Source organism: Lepidochelys kempii, chromosome 2 (assembly GCF_965140285.1).
Source record: "Lepidochelys kempii isolate rLepKem1 chromosome 2, rLepKem1.hap1, whole genome shotgun sequence".
Taxonomy (NCBI): domain Eukaryota; kingdom Metazoa; phylum Chordata; order Testudines; family Cheloniidae; genus Lepidochelys; species Lepidochelys kempii.
Genome location: NC_136381.1, coordinates 70,822,451 through 70,842,113, shown reverse-complemented (window position 1 = coordinate 70,842,113; position 19,663 = coordinate 70,822,451). Strand labels below are relative to the sequence as shown.

General features: G+C 40.0%; 1 protein-coding gene across 6 annotated transcripts in view; it reads right to left on the bottom strand.

Moving 5' to 3' along the window:
- Positions 1 to 15,710: 15,710 nt before the first annotated feature.
- Positions 15,711 to 19,663, bottom strand: part of RB1CC1 (RB1 inducible coiled-coil 1) — a 169,115-nt gene continuing 165,162 nt past the window's right edge. For all 6 annotated transcript variants that reach the window (XM_073331179.1, XM_073331180.1, XM_073331182.1 and 3 more), the window contains 2 exons: positions 17,415 to 17,485; positions 15,711 to 16,694 (listed from right to left, as the gene is read on the bottom strand). In XM_073331179.1, coding sequence (XP_073187280.1) covers positions 16,617 to 16,694; positions 17,415 to 17,485 — 149 coding nt within the window. In that variant the 3' untranslated portion in view covers positions 15,711 to 16,616. The remainder of the gene's footprint in view (positions 16,695 to 17,414; positions 17,486 to 19,663) is intronic.

The following is a 19,663-nucleotide window of genomic DNA, read 5'->3' as shown; positions in this document are numbered from 1 at the left end:
AGCCTTTTAATAACAGAGAGAAACAATGTGGCATTATGTTGGGGAAACACCACCAACAGGATTCATAACACAACCCATGAGCAAAAAAAACCCACCCCAAGCAAATTGGGGCATGCCCTTTTCCCTTTGGTTCTTGAGTCCAGCAACCCCAAATCACCCAAAGTCCCAAAAGTCCAATGACCCAAAAGTCTCTGTCCCTGGTCAGGGCAGCCCCAGAGTTCGAAAGTTTATCTGTGGAGCTTTACCTCCCAACCTGGGTGGAAATGGGACGGGGGTAAGAGGCACCTTACATGATCTGAAGCTGACCGCCCCATAGCTCCATAGCTGCACTCCACTCCGCCAGCCGCCCCACAAACTCCTTCGCTCAGCTCCACGGCCCACAAGCAGCTCCTGCCATCCACGAACTGCTCCGCGTCGAACTGCTTCACCAGCCTGTCCACAAGGCACTCCAGCCATCCCGCAAACTGCTCCACAATATATCTTCAGGCTCCCCCACTACTTAACACAACACTCAGTGATTTCAGCTCTTAGGTGAATTCAGCTTGTAGTAGGGGAGCCCCAGTGCTGGTGCACTGTTAGCCCAAAGTGAGCTCAGCAGCCTATAACTAGACTCCTAATGAAATCAAAACTAGCTCTGATATTCCATAGTGGAGAGAGGAGGAAATGCAATTAGCATGTAAGGCCCTCACCAAGGGGCCCATGCCATCAAGTATTAATACTTGTCCCCAGCCTCTCTCCATTCACAGAGTTTTGGAACCCATGACCCTTGCCTAGTGAGTGCTACTTAGTTGATGGTGAATCCCTCCATCATAACAAAAGGCCACGTACAGTTCCAAGCACAGTTCCCATAATCAGGGTAATAACAATTTATTCTTCCTGCCCCAATAACAGAGACACTGGGGATCCCACAGCAGCCAAAGTGACCATTTGGGCAGCTATGGTCTCGTTCTAGGCAGGGTGGGTGTGCCTATGCAAATGAGATCGGCCCCTGAAGTTCTTTTCCACAACTTGCCACACCTCACCACCAGATGTCAGGGTGGAGCTCATCCTGACACTGCTTACATACATGTGAAGTTTGAATTGCTTGGGAAAGGGGACAGTGGAAAGTGATGGAGTAATAGGTTAGATTTAGCTCTTTGTGTGTGTGTGTACATAAGTATGTCACATTACATTCAATAATCTCTGTCAGTTGTTACCGGGTGTTCCTTATGCAACATAAGGACTATAGCCTTGACAGCAACACACCCTGTGGGAGAGGACACCGTTCTCATGTAATGCTTGGATTTTAATTTCTCCAGGAATGGTGGGTGCACAACTCTTGCAACAACTACTCTGTGCACTGTTGGTCTCTGCCTCAAGCATTGTTCAGGTACCGCACAGCGCCATCCACAACCCCAGTACAGGGCCACTTTTCAAAAGCTCCAGAAGAAGCTTTTTTTCATGATGCTGAGCAAGGAGCAAAAACTGAGCATTCAGCCTGGCCTCCATTTTGAAAAAGGATTTGGAAATAGCACCTGTTTCTGGGGACTTACAGACTTAAGTGTTCCAGAGAGTTATGGCTACTCCCAGAAGGACTTTCTACATATCCCACAAGCCATTGCTTCTAGAAGCTGTGCCAGGAACTGTGGGATAGACACCCAGATATCAGTGCAACAGGGCAGTTCAGTGCAAACATGGGCATGGAGCAAAACGACATCCAAAGTACTTACATCACTACGGTCCCAGCTGTTGCTTCACCACAGATTCAGATCTCCAGCACAGACACAGCCCTACTGCACTTCATCACACTCCTTTTCATTGTGTAATTGAAACCCTAAAAATCATCCAATATCCAGTGCTCATAACACACAGAGACCAACTGAATGCCAGGGGAAGTGAGGAAGCAGCAGCTGCCCTGCCCATTTTAGGAGTGGGCTCTTACTGGTGAAGGACCGTATGGGGAATGATGCAATTGGGTAGATAATTATTTTAGTGTGTAACCGAAAACGTCAATGTGCTACTAATGATCAGCAGTCAAAACATATCAAACAAATCACCAAAGCTGCAGAACTCTGGCCATAAAATGTGTGTGTGCGCATTGCTGTTATGGAATGTATGCCACTGACAAAACATGGACAATCACAGAACACTCTGTAACCCAGTCTGGAGCAGAAAGAATGTTGTGATTATTGCGCTAACACTTCTGTTACAATTCTGGGCCCAAACTAATGTGTTTGGTCTCTAGCTGAACAGTGCTACCAGCTGATTTTGACACAAGTAATTTCAGCAATGTGCTGGCAAGAATCAACTGTATTTTAAAGGGGCTTTGCCATTGAAGTCTAGTGAACTTTGCCATTCAAATCAGCAGAAACAGGATAGCCACCCCCAAATATAATAGTCTGATTTGCATTTTGCAGCAACCAGCTAACTAATGGAAGCTGCACACAAATGCTATTTTCTTATTTGGACAACTTTGGGGCATAAAAAACAAAAAACTTTTATAGTATTTAATACTAATGCAGACAGTTTCTGTGAAAAACAGAAGAACATAACGTCCTTTTTAATACCTATCTCCTTTCAATTGCCCAGTAGTGCAATGATAAGAATGTGTTTAAAATTCTGTTTTACAACTCTAACCCACTGGTCAGTATGTATTGTGTCCCTCTCTGCCAGCTCCTTAAAGGATGAGACTCTATTAGCTCTGAAGCAACAAGTCTAGTTCTTTAGCATAAAGTGTAAAGATTCATGCTTTTAATTCTGGAGGTCTTCAGTTCAATCCTTCATGTTGGCCAAAATGGCAAGCATCACATCTGATCCCAGAACATTAAAGGGCTTTCTACTATGCTGGTCGATATAATCAGACTCATAGGAACACAGCTAACAAAGCATATCGGACCAATCTATTATCCTGTTGCTGATACTGGCCAGTAATGCATGTCTTCCAAGGAAGATGCAAGAGCCCCAAATGGGCATTTGTGGAATAGTTTGGCCACAGTGGAAGTTTTTCCCTACCCCACTGAATTACAGATTCGTTTTTGCCCTAAACCATAATAGTTTTTCTCTCTTACAAACCTTTAATTTTTTAAAAAATAATCTTATCTAATGTAACTCTGGATGTTTTCATTATCCATATACTTATTGTTTTATTGAAAGTTCAAGGCTGTAGGAAAGGGAAAATTGTAAGCGAACATTTATGTCTATAGGTTTTAGATCTAAAATTTAACCTCCTATACCATCAAAAGGAGTTGAGAGCACTCAGAGATTTGCTAGAATGGGCTCTAAAAATGCGATTTAATAGGGAACATCGTACACACATCCACGATTATAAAAGCTGCATTTTCTGCTCCCCTTACCCTCTGCCTATTTAGCTATGCAGCAGCAGTGAAGTGACAAGCAGCATCTCCTAGAGTTACGCTGACATTAGATGACATCACTCCAAGATGTTTCTCCAGGATAAAATGTTGTGTAAGTTTGTTGCTTAACAATAACAGCCATGTTAGTTTCAGCTCTACGTAAAAAAAAAAAAAAATGTTAGTTTTTGCCAGATGGAAAAATACAAAATGAGTAAATGGGGAAAAGTTTCAAACTATTGAATACATCAGTTTCCTCACTGTTAAACATTTGAACCTTATTTCCAGTTTGAATTTGTCAAGCTTCAACTTCCAGCCATTGACTCTTATCTTTTGTCTGCCAGATCAGAGATTTATCAGAAATCTTCTCCCCATGTAGTTACTTAAAGACCATGATTAAGTAACTGGCATTTTGGGAACCATCCAGACCAGAAAGGGGCTCTGTCACTGCCTCCCCTGTAAACTTGGATGCCCGGGTGCTGTGCAGCTGTGGGTCAGACCGACATGAGTAGCCTGCCCACAAGCATAAAGTCTCACCCTGGCTTTCACCAGCCTACTTACTCCTTGCAAGGTGACACCAACACATTTCCAGTCCCAGGCCTTCCCAAATCCATCCTTCCCGAGTTCTTAACTACCTGACACTCGGACAAATCTGCTCTGGTTTGTCACCCCCTGAAGGCATGAACTCTGCGCCCCAGACACCAGCTTACTTTGGCACACACACTCCACACAGTTTGCCCAACAGACACCTGCTTGGGATAAAAATAATCTAAAAAAATTATTTAATAGAAAAATCACAGATCCAAAGATGAAATAGCAAGGGAGAGCAAACACATGCAAGATACACAGAAAAGAAACATAAATACACAACCTCAGCCTTTACACTTCTATCTTAGATAAAATTGCTTTTCTAATTCAAGTTACATATTGCCTTTGAACAGTTTCCCAGTGTACTTGCCAGCTATGTGAGGGACCCAGCGTTCACGGACAGCTTGCTACCTAGAGGCTGTCCCTCAGTTTCTGGATGACAAGCCTCTGTTCCAAGCTTCTTTTAAAAGTGTAGCAAAGATAATTTCATTATGCTTGTGAGACTCAGGCTCTCTCTTTAACACTGCAGCATTTCTAGTATTTTAATATATAATTAAATATGATTCATATTTAATTTTAAATATAATTTTTAACATAATTGGAATTTAACATATACCCACTGAACTACTGTTTCTAGTTTGTAAAGGGCCTGGGACTTCTACATTAAAGTCACTATCTAAATGTACAATATACATTTTACTTAATTTGGAAAGCTTTAGAAGCTTGCTGGCTATTATTTGTCAAAGCTCAGTGGAAAAATATTCAATGCATGCATCATATTTCTCGTAAATCTTCAAGTGTGAGTACAAGAGGTTACTCAGAGATAACAGTAAACGTAAGAATTAGTAATACAATGAAAATTTAAAGAACTGACATTAAACAAAAATATTTTAGTGCTTAAGCATTATGTTGATTGATTGCCTTTACAGCTGCATACTGTTCTCATTCACAAACTCTAATTCACTCTGTATAAAGGATGTTGGACAAAAACTAATTAACTAAACCGAATCCAAAATATAAAAGGCTGATGTGTGCTCTGAAGGATAGACTGTCAACCTGGAATCTCATTAAAATAGATAGAACTGATTCTGTATTTCAGTGAAGTTTGTTCTGATTTACACTAACACTTTATTGTCTGTTGAGTTTTGAGTAGAATGCATATACAAGATAATCCTCTTCTTGAATTTTTGAAAAAACTTTGATAAATTATTAGTTTTCTAAAACAGTATCAGGAAGTTTTTCTTGTGCAATTTGAAAGCAAATAAGTTTATAATGGGAACAAAGTCCACTTATGTTCTGAACATGAATTCCATCCATGTGCAAGAGATGTGGCATTCATAAAGAATATCACATTAATCTGCATACCGGTGTTTGGCATAACTAAACATTATTTCCTAATTACGGTTTCAACAGGATTTTTGTTGACAAAATGTTTTTAAAACAGAAAATGCCAGTTGTCAGAAAGCTCTCTTAGATCTAGAATGGAATTACTGGTCAAAATCACAGAAAGTCCAGAATAGCTCAGGGGCTAGGGAACTCACATGGGATGAGGGAGATCCAGGTTTAAGTCCCTACTTTGAATTTGATAGACTAGGGACTTGAAACCTAGGTTTCCCGTATCTCAGATGAGTGCTCCAACCACTGGATTACTGGCTATTCTGGAGTGTGTCTTTTTTTCCACAAAAAAATCCAGAGGGTCTCCTTCCAATGTGGAATGGAAACAAATTCCAAAACCTCAAGATATTTTTGTGAAATTAAATTCTTGTATTCTGTTCAGCCACACTTCTGAATATATTAAATCCTTCTAATAATAGCCACAGAACACACTTCAATTTTTCTAATTAATTTTGGCTAAATGAAAAAAAAATTTTTTTTGAGTCAAACTAAATACTTCGTTTAGTTTCCAAGGCTTAAAAAAAACCCTATTTCCCCCCTCCCCCTCCTATAAAACTGAGATAAATTCCAAAATGAAACCTCTTTCCAAAATGAAAATTCAAAACATTTCATTTCAAAAATACCAAAACAAACCACCTAGACATTTAAGAACTTCCCCCCCTTACCAGAACAAGTCACTGAAGTCAACCTGAATTCATGAATTGTTTCAGTCAACCTGAATCTGTATTTTTTTTGATGAATAAATCATTTGCACACAAAAATTTGCCTATGGTGGCTCTTTGTTATCTATGGCAGTGGTGGGCAAACTGCGGCCCATCAGGGTAATCTGCTGGCGGACCATGAGACAGTGTTTACATTCGCTGTCTGAAGGCACGGTCGCCCGGAGCTCCCAGTAGCTGCGGTTCGCCGTTCCCGGCCAATGGGAGCTGTGGGAAGCAGCGTGAGCCGCAGGCTGCAGGTTGCCCACCACTGATGGATGGGTTTCAAACAGAGCAGTTTACTATAGGCAGTGTTCTTTTCATATTTTAATTTATATAACTTTAATCATGACACTATTTTGATGTATATATGAAAAATTAAAGCAATTAATATTAATTTTTGACCAATATCTACAAAACAGAACATTCCCACTCTATCCTCCCTGACAAATGTCCATCCAACTACTGACCCAAATCAACAAGCCAGATTAAACAACCTGAATCTGAACATTCAGTGTGGAGGAACAGCTGACACAAGGATTTTCCCCAAAATAAATGAACAAAGACTATAAATTGATCCCAGGTGGGCCCGCCAGATCCCACAGATGAGTCAACAACTTCAAAAGCAATGAAAGGGTTTATAAAATCAGCATGAACCTTACTTCTGCAATTCCTCAAAAGGGGCTCATCAAATAAACAAATATTTAAAAGAATTGTATCAATGAAATATAATACTTATTGACTTTTGTATTTCAGTTGTGTCTAGAGGCCAAACATGTTAGGGCCCCTCTTGTTCTAGATGCTGCACAGTGTAAATGACAGTCCCTGCTCCAAACATAGGGAACACTTTGCATTCACAGCTATCAGAACACATTATAAAGGGGAGTAAATCCTCACCCTTAGAAATGGGGTGAGAATCAGAGGATTAAGAGAGAAAAAAGGCAGTCTGCTTTGGAAACAAGATCTGGAGATGAAAAGCCTTGCAATCCTTTGCGTGTGGAACTACCGATTACTGTGTGCACGCGTGTGGACACACAGCTGAGAATTTTGCAGAAGAATTTAAAAAGAGAAGATGTATTTTGGCTTTCCTATGCAAGAATTTTGGGACAAATCCAGATTAAACTTGAATCACAGGGAGTGACATCTCCTGAGAAAAGCAGTTTGAGATAAATAGGTAAAAGGCAATTTAAGCAACGAGACAAGCAGCTGCTGGGGCATTACAGCAAGGCTGTCTTGGTTAGTTTCACAGGGCACAAGACCAAAATTATTGACCAACCACAATGTAGAATAATAAGCTTCCATAAATGCAATGCCAGAGGGTTCTGGTGCTACTATGAAATGGAATTTGTCAGTGTGTGCAAATAATGAAAATAAACTCACTGTGATTTCTGGGAATAAATATGGTAATGCCATCTCCTCCGGCAGCTAATCATAATGATTCATTGTGTTTGAAGTTCAAAAGCCATTTCATGACAAAAATGTGCTTATACCTAACATAAATCAAAGGTAATGATGTGTATTTGGGAAAAATATACAATCTAAACATTTTCTGTACCCACCACTTTTAACCTACTGTTCAAAGGAAGAAGCGTGTAGTTTTACATAATCAGAAGTCAAATTGCTGCAAAATTCAAAATTTGCAACAGAATTACTTCAATTTTACAATACCCAAATATGACATTGTTAAACTTGCTAGCATTGTTGAACTATTAAGCAAGTAAGTTCAACCTGAATTAAAATACTCAGAATGAACATTCATTTATGCGAAATTACAATAGAGTTAATAAATGGTTCCATATAGACGTTATTAATATGGCTGGAAAACAAGAATTCTGTTTCTCAAGAGAATGAAACTAAGACCTTTCCAAATTTTCTGTGGAAAAAAAATTAAACTCTGACTCAACACTAGTCAATAGCCTGGCAGTTGGGGCATTCACCTGGGATGTGGGAAACCAAGGTTTGAATCCCTGATCTGCCTGATTCAGAGCAGGGACTTGAGTCCGAGTCTCCCATACTCTAGGTGTATGCTCTAGCCCCTGTTCTTTTGGCTGTACTAGGGTGGGTTTCCCGCTCTCTAACCAGAAATTCCTTCCAGGACCTGAGAAACCTTTCCTGTCAAAGTTTAGTCAAAACCAATACATTTGCATGAAAAGTTTCAGTTTGGATGAATTGGCATTTTCCGACAAAAAAATATGTTCTCAAAAAAATTCTCACCAGCTCTATTAAAAGACATTAATAATTTTTTTACAATGGATGCTAAAATAATTCATAATCATTTGCCACTTACTGTAATTTATCATTATTACACTGGTACTGCAGACTGCTTGGAAAAGCATATAAGAGCTTCAATGAATGCTAATTATAGCATATAGAAATGTCATTGAAGTATAATATCCAAACAGGTGATATGTGATAAACTCCCTTATTACCAAAATTAAACATTTCAGTGTAAGAGCTGGGAATAATTAAAATGCCTCTTTTTAGCACTTAATTTTAAATGAATGAGCGCCACATGGTGTATGCAGGCTCGGAATGATTATTCTACTATAACTAAAACTCTGATATTTAATCACTCTCTCTTCCAACTAAACAATGCCTCCACCTGCATGGGAAGAGGGACACCTGGAGCACTTACCACTCCGTATGGCACAGACACATTCTGAAGAATATTAGGGGACAAGGGGCAGTCAGCTGCCAACACAGCTAGCAGCCACAGAAGGGGTATTGCTGGGTGAAACAAAGACAGGTCCTTGATCCTGCTTCCTACCCATGTGCACAAGGATGGCTGTGTTTGAGGGAGAGCTAACTACACTGGCCGCACATATGAAGTATCCCGTACTCTGCCCTCAGAAATCATAGAATATTAGGGTTGGAAGAGACCTCAGGAGGTCATCTAGTCCAATCCCCTGCTCAAAGCAGGACCGATCCCCAATTAAATCATCCCAGCCAGGGCTTTGTCAAGCTGGGCCTTAAAAACCTCTAAGGATGGAGATTCCACCACCTCCCTAGGTAACCCATTCCAGTGCTTCACCACCCTCCTAGTGAAATAGTGTTTCCTAATATCCAACTAAGACTTCCCCCACTGCAACTTGAGACCATCACTACACTACACAAATCACTGCACTTTTCATAAGTAAACACACTTCTGCTCACGTGGTTCCACCCCCATGCCATCCTACAACCATAGGAGCAATAACTGAACCGTAAGCACTGCCATTTCCTGCCTTCTGCTACACTGGTTGAACCAAAGTGGTGCAAAGAACCTTAAACCTGCTCTAAATGGGCAGTTGAGTATTCCCCCAGCATGGAAAAATCCTTTACTGGCATAAAGTAGACAGATGGCTCTTGTGATCACCTTATTCTGGCCTACCTGGTGTAAAGAGTTTCACCTTTGACATAATGGCTCAAGAGGGAAAGCATTAAAGCTGCCGTAAATCTCCTTGAAATGATTCCTATCACCTCCTTTGATTGGAGGAAGGGCATAAAAATGGCTTAAAACAAAGTGCTACTAACCCCAAAATCCTTCAGGTTATTCTATTTTGTTAAACTCTTTTAGTCTTGGAGCAGGTATTTCATCTCTTTCAACTTAACCTTGTTTAATAGCATGTAAGTCTTCTTCTGGATGTAGCCTCTTCCAGAACACAGAAAAGATCTTAAAAATAGCCCCCATTTGTGGTAAAGTATATAGAATTAAAACTTTATTTCAATTGTTTTTGTGTTTTGTAACTCAAGACTGTTCATTCCTTTTTAGTTTATCATTCATTTCAAAATAGATCCACCACTGTTCAAAGGCGAGACTAGTTGATTAAAATTTGTTCAAGCAGCAGCATGACATTTTGCCTTAAAAAAAACCAAACCCTGAAAACCCCCCAAAAAAACAGTGACTTGCAATGATGCAAGTGTATACAGAATCACATAAATCAGCAATGGAAAGTACCTATTAGAAAATCTAGTCCCTCCTCTACCCTGGGCAAACACATCTTATGCAAAATATAAAGATATATACCAGGTTATATTGTTATGGGGCAAGATGAAACATAAAGGTGGTGCATAACATTCATAGTTCCAGGAATTAGTAAGGCTGCACCATCTAAAAAGTATGTAAACTAAATATTTTTTAAATGACTGTTCAGAATCATTACCAAACATGTTACGGTTTTGTTTGACAGAATTTCCATTTTAAATATACATAAAGATTATAAAATGAAACACATGACAAATATTCCTAAAATATTCAAGCTATTGCTGGTTGTTTATAGTCTAGAAGTATGACTTCATGAAACAATTATAGTCCATATCCTGACATTCTTTTTAATGGTGAATATAAGCAAGGAAGGACTTTTCCTTTTCACAGTCTGCATTTATGATTAATAATTCCAGTGCTTTATTTCTTCAGGTGATTTATATATTTACTTTTCACACTCTGACTTCTGGTCCCAAGCTCGAAGAATTATCACAGATGTGATAGCTATTACTCTTATACTGTTCAACTACTATCATTTGCCTTGAGTAGGAAGAAAAGAGACATGATTTATATCTGTAAATATTAATAGAAGCTAAATCAAAGAAATCAAAATGCAACTTCCACAATATTACATGTTCTCAGTTCCTCCCTCACTTTCCACATGTAAGATGACCTGGTTTTAGCAGATTTTATCAAACTGTTGAGTCAATGACCTGTGGGGCTATTTACAGTTAAGAGACTAGCTGCTTAGTTAATAACAGAAGATAAAAGTAACAGACAGACTTCTTGTTCTTACACAGGGGAGTGCTAATCCTGAGTCTGGCATGGTATCTGGTTTTAGGTATCTTGAGTTTTGTGAGCCCGCACATAGGAGAAGTGTTGAGGCTGCAGTAACTCTCATGAAGTGTGGAAGTGTGTGGAAGTGAGAGAGGGGCCAGGTATTCAAGGGGCTTAGATCACCAAGATAAGTTGCTTGGTCAAGTTAGGATAAGGAGGTGTTCTCATGGGCCGTGCTACCCCCTCTACCACCGATTAGCCTGGAAAGCAGGTGTTTTTGAGTCAATGAGAGCTTTGTTTCAGAACAGTTAATGTGCTCCTGTGTCTCAGGGGCTGGGAGTCACTTGGTTGTCCTGTCCTTTTCCTGAAAGAGTTCCCCAGTCAGAGAGTTCCTTCCTCTTCCAGAAGAATCACTGGCGGAACTTTTACTTGTCTGCATTCCACCTGGGTTATAAAGCAATGGAGGTGGAGGAATCTGATTCCACATCTGGAAGAGACGAGGCTCCAGGCCTGCTGCTGTTGGGGGCCCTTTCGTTCCCAGAAATGCAAAAGCTCTGTGGGTATTGAACCTTGCTCAGGTTCCATGCCCAGTGAGCCTGCAGATAAGGGTGTTGCCAACTTAGATATTTTGTCACTAGATTTAGTGACTTTTTGGTTTCCTGAGTGAGAAAATAAGTGTTAAAGTGACTAGTGACAAATCTAGCAACTTTCATTGCCAATTACAGTGACATTCAGAGAAAAGTTTCAGAGTAACAGACGTGTTAATCTGTATTTGCAAAAAGAAAAGGAGTACTTGTGGCACCTTAGAGACTAACCAATTTATTTGAGCATAAGCTTTCGTGAGCTACAGCTCACTTCATCGGATGCATACTGTGGAAAGTGTAGAAGATCTTTTATACACACAAAGCATGAAAAAATACCTCCCCCCACCCCACTCTCCTGCTGGCAATAGCTTATCTAAAGTGATCACTCTCCTTACAATGTGTATGATGATCAAGTTGGGCCATTTCCAGCACAAATCCAGGGTTTAACAAGAACGTCTGGGGGGGGGGGGGGGGAGGGGGGGAGGTTAGGAAAAGACAAGGGGAAATAGGTTACCTTGCATAATGACTTAGCTGCTTCCAGTCTCTATTCAAGCCTAAGTTAATTGTATCCAATTTGAAAATGAATTCCAATTCAACAGTTTCTCGCTGGAGTCTGGATTTGAAGTTTTTTTTGTTGAAGAATTGCAACTTTCATGTCTGTAATCGCGTGACCAGAGAGATTGAAATGTTCTCCAACTGGTTTATGAATGTTATAATTCTTGACATCTGATTTGTGTCCATTTATTCTTTTACGTAGAGACTGTCCAGTTTGACCAATGTACATGGCAGAGGGGCATTGCTGGCACATGATGGCATATATCACATTGGTGGATGTGCAGGTGAACAAGCCTCTGATAGCGTGGCTGATGTTATTAGTAGATAGAATATCCCAGGTTGGGGTTCCAAGGGTGTGTCTGTGTGGATTTGATCTTGTGCTTTTTCAGGGAGTTTCTTGAGCAAATTCTGTAGTTTCTTTCGGTAACTCTCAGTGGGATCAGAGGCTAATGGCTTGTAGAAAGTGGTGTTGGAGAGCTGCCGAGCAGCCTCTTGTTCATATTCCGACCTATTCATGATGACAACAGCACCTCCTTTGTCAGCCTTTTTGATTATGATGTCAGAGTTGTTTCTGAGGCTGTGGATGGCATTGTGTTCCACACGGCTGAGGTTATGGGGCAAGCGATGCTGCTTTTCTACAATTTCAGCCCATGCACGTCAGCGGACTGGACTATGTAGAAGTCCAGTCTGCTGTTTTGACCTTCAGGAGAAGTCCACCTAGAATCCTTCTTTTTGTAGTGTTGGTAGGGAGGTCTCTGTGGATTAGTATGTTGTTCAGAGGTATGTTGGAAATATTCCTTGAGTCGGAGACGTCGAAAATAGGATTCTAGGTCACCACAGAACTGTATCATGTTGGTGGGGGTGGAGGGGCAGAAGGAGAGGCCCCGAGATAGGACAGCTGCTTCTGCTGGGCTGAGAGTATAGTTGGATAGGTTAACAACATTGCTGGGTGGGTTGAGGGAACCATTGCTGTGGCTCCTTGTGGCATGTAGTAGTTTAGAAAGTTTAGTGAAGAATAAAATGGACACAAATCAGATGTCAAGAATTCTAACATTCATAAACCAGTCGGAGAACACTTCAATCTCTCTGGTCACGCGGTTACAGACATGAAAATTGCAATTCTTCAACAAAAAAACTTCAAATCCAGACTCCAGAGAGAAACTGTTGAATTGGAATTCATTTGCAAATTGGATACAATTAACTTAGGCTTGAATAGAGACTGGGAGTGGCTAAGTCATTATGCAAGGTAACCTATTTCCCCTTGCTTTTTCCTCACCCCCCCAGACGTTCTTGTTAAACCCTGGATTTGTGCTGGAAATGGCCCAACTTGATTATCATACACATTGTAAGGAGAGTGATCACTTTAGATAAGCTATTGCCAGCAGGAGAGTGGGGTGGGGGGAGGTATTTTTTCATGCTTTGTGTGTATAAAAGATCTTCTACACTTTCCACAGTATGCATCCGATGAAGTGAGCTGTAGCTCACGAAAGCTTATGCTCAAATAAATTGGTTAGTCTCTAAGGTGCCACAAATACTCCTTTTCTTCATTCAGAGAAAAAAGTCACCAATATGCATAGTCACAAAATCATTCACAAGCAAGTGTTAATAAAATCCATTCCATGCTCTTCTTACTACACTCTGTTGCACAGCAAGTCATTGTCATTACATCTCAATTGAGCATATCCTGAGAAGGAATCACATTCCAGGGTTTTTGGGGCTGAGATTGCTATAATCTGCAGGAGAGGAAAAGAAGTTGGTGGAGGCTAATTAAATGTTTTGCTAAAGCCAGGCACACTTTGGAGAGAGCAGCACATTAGCCAGGGCTTATTTTTACCCAAGTGTGTTTTCTCACCGCTCCGTAGTAGGTAGCGCATCCTATGATGCAGGGAAAGATGGCTAATGAAGGGGGCTGGGCCGGGGAGGCAGGCTAGCCAGCGTGAGGAGAGCTGCACAGATGGAACGTGGGGTGGGATGAGACTGGGCCGTGTGCCCTCATGGGGCGGCAGGCACTATGCCTCCAGGAATGAAGCCCTTATTACAGGATCAAAAGTGGAGCTATCTTGATTTCAGTTCCTCTTTACACTCCCTCTGGCTTGGCCTGGGGTTAGCTGCCCAGGGGTTTTCAGAAATGAAACCCTGGAAGCGGTGGGAAGGGGTCTGCCTAGCAGACTTTTGTTTTTAAATCTATTGAGCTGCCTGCAGCGCCAAGCTCAAGTCAGGTGAATGCCCTCTTCCCTCTGGTTCTGGGCTCTCCCTTTCACTAACCTGTCGGCAAGGAAGGGAGGCTCAGCTGAACTTAACCAACCCCAGCCAACCTGGGCTGCAGTTTCCTTCCCAATGAGCAGAGGGCACCCTTCTGATGATGACAGTGTACTGTTGTAGTTGCTTCTCGTGTGCAAGAGAATGCAGTAAGAAGAGCATGGAATGGATTTTATTAACACTATTGAGCTGCTTGTGAATGATTTTGTGACTATACTTGCCTGTGTGTGTGTGTGTGCATATATTTCTGTGTTGAATTCTTGGGAAATTTTGTTCGTTTTTTTGACTCCTTTTGAGTGCTTAAACAACTATATCTAGTGACTTTTCAGGGTTTGTCAGGTGACTTCCTGCTATGTGCCAAGAAATTAAATGAGAATAATTCATTAGTTAAAAAAACCCTTTAATTTCACTTAAAGTAACAATTGTATAAACAGGCATGCAGAAGTAATGGTTAAGCTATTAAAACATGGCATAGGTTGAGAAAAAAGACTAGTAGGTGCCAGGCCTTTTTACCACTCCATATGCTAAAAGGAAGAATTGTGGTATCCAGGTATGTGCCAACACCATGTATAACCCAACTCACTAAGCAGACTAAAAAATGCTATTGGGTAAATCTTTCAGACCTGGAATCTGACTAATTTGGAGGCAAAAGTCATTGGTCAATAGAAAAGTACCATTTTAGAAACTCAAAAAGAAACACCACCCATTTAACTGGCAATCAACACCTATCTCACTTTTGCAAGTATTCAAAACTACTGAAATACTTTTGCTGAAGAAAAAATTATGTTTCTACTCAGAAGTCATCTAACTCATCAACTGGATTAGTTTTCCACAAGTTACACAAATTTGACATCCAGCAAGAAGTGTGCCTTGAAGCTGTCACAGTTTTAATTTACTCACTGATATCTATTGCGGTTCGGCAGATGGAAGATGAGAAGCAAACTAGATTTCTATGCAGGCCCTTCAAAAGTCTTCAAAGCTGTGATTTAAAAAACTACTTCTAATACTCAATAGGTGTTTGATATCAGAACATTTTAGATAAATAAAAGAGCATGTCCAGGAGCTTTTTAAAAGTAACGTGGATCAGCTAGATTGAAAAATTTCTTTGTGATTATGTTGACAGAGTCTCTGAGCTTTGTGTGTGTTTCTTTCTTACATACAGCCCACCTCTGTGTAGAAACCCCAGGTTGAACTCTAAGCCCAACTTACTTGCTAAATCCAGACCTCAAATTCCCCAGTGTTCACAAAAGCAAATGTTTTGGAACCAATGTTTTCATTTGCGCCCCATCTAATTATTTCCACAAAACATTAAGAAGAAAGTACCTTTAGAAAACAAAGTGTCATTTGTTCATTACAGTTTAGTTAGAACAGTATACAAATTATCTTCCTTGACCTCAATAATTCATTTGAATAATATGTCCACTCATCGGATTTGCTGACAAAACATGGATTGCCATTTAATTAAATCCTATTTGTCAAGAGGAGCCCCATCTATCTACTGAAAATTACAGAATGGTATTATATGAAGTGGACATTTAAAAAGGCACACACTATTCAGACATTTTCAGGTTCAAATCTTTATTGTTTTAAAAGTCTACATGTCTTTTACAATTACAATAATTTGTTACTTAAATGACTCTTGTATGGTTAATGTACAATGAGTTTTTTCCTGAAACTCAACCATGAAATACAATTTTCATCAATATGATTTTTCTAAATAGATTAATAAAAGAGTTCTGTGTTGTTGGGAAGGTTCAAGTGCTTCACTTTAAATCTAACAGCACAGGGATTCTTCCCTTCAGAATCTATGTGATCAATCCATCAAAAGTGCTTTTGAAGATTGCAGATTTACCTGTGACTGATTTTCAGATCAGCCCATCAAATTACAAGGTTGTTTTTTTAAACATTAAAGGGCATTTTAACGTAATGAAAGAAGATGCAGCAGTTATCTTTGTTCATCTACTGAGGCAAACTCATGTTGAAGAAAAATTATGATTATTGGCATGCAATGAACACTCCTCTTTAAATAGTTGATGAATTTATACATATTATAAAGAATCTGTTAAAGAGTGCAAGTATTTAAATGATTTCACAAAAGGACATATGCTGGTAATAATGGTAACTAACATTTAACATCTGAATACAAGCTAATTTATTTAACAGGCATTTAACATGGCTAATAATAAGCCATGATGCACAAGGTTTGCCCTTTGAGAAAATGAACTCCTTTGGTCCACACTCCTAAAGTTATCTGGGTAAAAAAATTGGAACAGTTATAGGACCAGGGATTTTAATGAAATTCTTGTTTCTAAAATGTAACCCATTAAAAATTAAAAGTAGTATATCTGTGAAGCATATTGTCACATGACCTCAGTATAAAAAGATGGCCTTCTACTTGGAGCGATGAATGAGCACTGAAGGACAATCCAGAAAAGAATGAGACAGAATGAACAGAGTTCCCACTGTGTTATACTTTTTTGTTCCACGGCACTGCTTTCACTCTGTAGAACTTTGTACCTAAAGGAACTTTAAATCTGTTTTGTGCCTAAGGAAAAAAACAAATACAAATACTTTAAATTACATCGCAAAAATGTTGTTCTATTTTATTCTGCTTTCACTAAGATTTTTTAGAGCAGGAAGTTATTTGCACCCCCAGCACTCTTAAAACTGGTACGTGGAGGCAGACTAGACAACCCTATTTGTCTGAATTGACAGCTGAGACCAGCCAGTGATAGCTTACCATTAACAGGGAGATGTGCCAACTGGCTAGTAGAACTATTGACTGCTCTATGCTGCTGCAGGGGTTAGTCCTCTGGCCCTGTGATGCAGCGATGGCTCAGAGGTCAAAGCCTTTTAGAAATGAGTATTTTCCTCCTGATTTATGCAGTCTCTCCAAAATAGCTCATACAAAGCAGTGGCCCCTGTACCAGGTAGGATGGGAAAATTATAGATAAACTACTTCCCCAAATTCATTTTAGGATTTGCATAGGACATTTCCAATTAATTCATCCAGGCAAGCATAAATACCCTCAGTTAAGAATCTATCAGTGTGAATATTTCTAATCACCAGTTAGAACTATTGGGTAGATTCTGCCATATTTACTCAAGCTGAGTAGAACTTACTCCACAAGCAGTCTCATGCATTTCAGTGGTGCTACTTGAGGAGAAGACAGTACTGTACATGGTTAAGAGTAGCAGAATCTGGCCTCATTTTCCTTGTATACTGATTTTAATAATTACATATTTTTCAGTAGTATTCCTGTACCTTTTTTGCCTGGCAATATTCCTTTTCCATTACTTTTCCTAGCACCCAAGGTCTTCTAGATGCACCTGAAGCTAAACAGAATCAAAACAGAGCATACAAAGAAGACTGTGAATTTGTAGGTCTTTAGTAATTCATATTAAATAATACATTAGATGGCATATTATAGCTCTTAAAACTAGATTTAGCGTTTATTTTTATACATGCAGTTATTACTTATATAAATTGAAGTTTTCCTTTACATATAAAACAAAGGAACCAAGTAGTGCAATGAGACACAGATACTAAATCATTACTAAAAGTATTTACTGTATATTATTACCACAACCTGAGACTAATACAACTGGAAGAGTTTAAAAATCACATATATTTTTCAGCATTTATGCTGTTTTATTTTTTTAATTTCTCTCTGTTTAGTTAATGAAAACAGACTCACTCACTTCTGAGTTTTCATGAACTAGCTCAGTGCATCAATGTCTGGGCTGTGCACTTTATAGAGGAATATTTAAATAAAACAAAAAGAAAAGGAGTATTTGTGGCACCTTAGAGACTAACCAATTTATTTGAGCATGAGCTTTCGTGAGCTACAGCTCACTTCATCGGATGCATACTGTGGAAACTGCAGAAGATATTATATACACAGAGACCATGAAACAATACCTCCTCCCACCCCACTCTCCTGCTGGTAATAGCTTATCTAAAGTGATCACTCTCCTTCTGGGCCATTTCCAGCACAAATCCAGGTTTTCTCACCCTCTGCCCCCCCCACACACAAACTCACTCTCCTGCTGGTAATAGCTTATCCAAAGTGACCACTCTCCCTACAATGTGCATGATAATCAAGGTGGGCCATTTCCAGCACAAATCCAGGTTTTCTCACCCCCCCACTCCCATACACACACAAACTCACTCTCCTGCTGGTAATAGCTCATCCAAAGTGACCACTCTCCCTACAATGTGCATGATAATCAAGGTGGGCCATTTCAATCATGCACATTGTAGGGAGAGTGGTCACTTTGGATGAGCTATTACCAGCAGGAGAGTGAGTTTGTGTGTGTGTGTGTGGGGGGGGGGGGGGCGGAGGGTGAGAAAACCTGCATTTGTGCTGGAAATGGCCCACCTTGATTATCATGCACATTGTAGGGAGAGTGATCACTTTGGATGGGCTATTACCAGCAGGAGAGTGAGTTTGTGTGTGTGTGGGGGGGGGGGGGGCGGAGGGTGAGAAAACCTGGATTTGTGCTGGAAATGGCCCAGAAGGAGAGTGATCACTTTAGATAAGCTATTACCAGCAGGAGAGTGGGGTGGGAGGAGGTATTGTTTCATGGTCTCTGTGTATATAATATCTTCTGCAGTTTCCACAGTATGCATCCGATGAAGTGAGCTGTAGCTCACGAAAGCTCATGCTCAAATAAATTGGTTAGTCTCTAAGGTGCCACAAGTACTCCTTTTCTTTTTACGAATACAGACTAACACAGCTGTTACTCTGAAACCTTAAATAAAACAAAAATCTGTTTTCATTGACATTTCAAATAAAAATCAAAACACACTTGTAGTTAATATTACAGGTTTGTAAAACCTCAACTTCCACTACAAATATCCTGGACCTAACTGTTAACCACCTGACAAGTGTTTTTTAGCAAGAAGTAGCCTTCCATCTCTTCATACTGCCCGCTGCTCATAATCCCAAGTCCTCACCAAGGCGCTCATTCCTTACCCCTCCATGTTCCCATGACCCCTCATTATCACTTATCTGGCCCAAACATGAATAGTGGCGTACCATTCGCCAGGCTTTGGTTCCATTGGGAAAAACTGGAGATGGTCTTTATTAGTAAAGACAAAAATAGTGAGAAAGCCCTGACACGAGTAGCTTAAAACATTTTAAACCTGAGATTTGCAAAAATATTGCAGAAATGGGCAACTCTGCAACCAGTTTCAGAGTTTATCTAATCCCATCTCTCAAAACAAGCAGAGGCAGATTAATGCAAGACTGAATAAATAATATTCAGCATAATAGGTGGACATGTGAGGGATTAATATTACTGTGAGAAGCAGATGTGCATGCCTGAGTGTCAAAGGGCAGATACAGACACAGCATTTTTGGGAGTCCTAAAATGGTAACTTCCTGTACTTGAATACATATTGATTAGTGTCCATCACAGCCATACCATTATGCTCATGGCTGATCTGGGAATATGGGAGAAGAATAGTGATATGGTTCTTTAGAATTTATCCCAAACTTAACTTGTTTC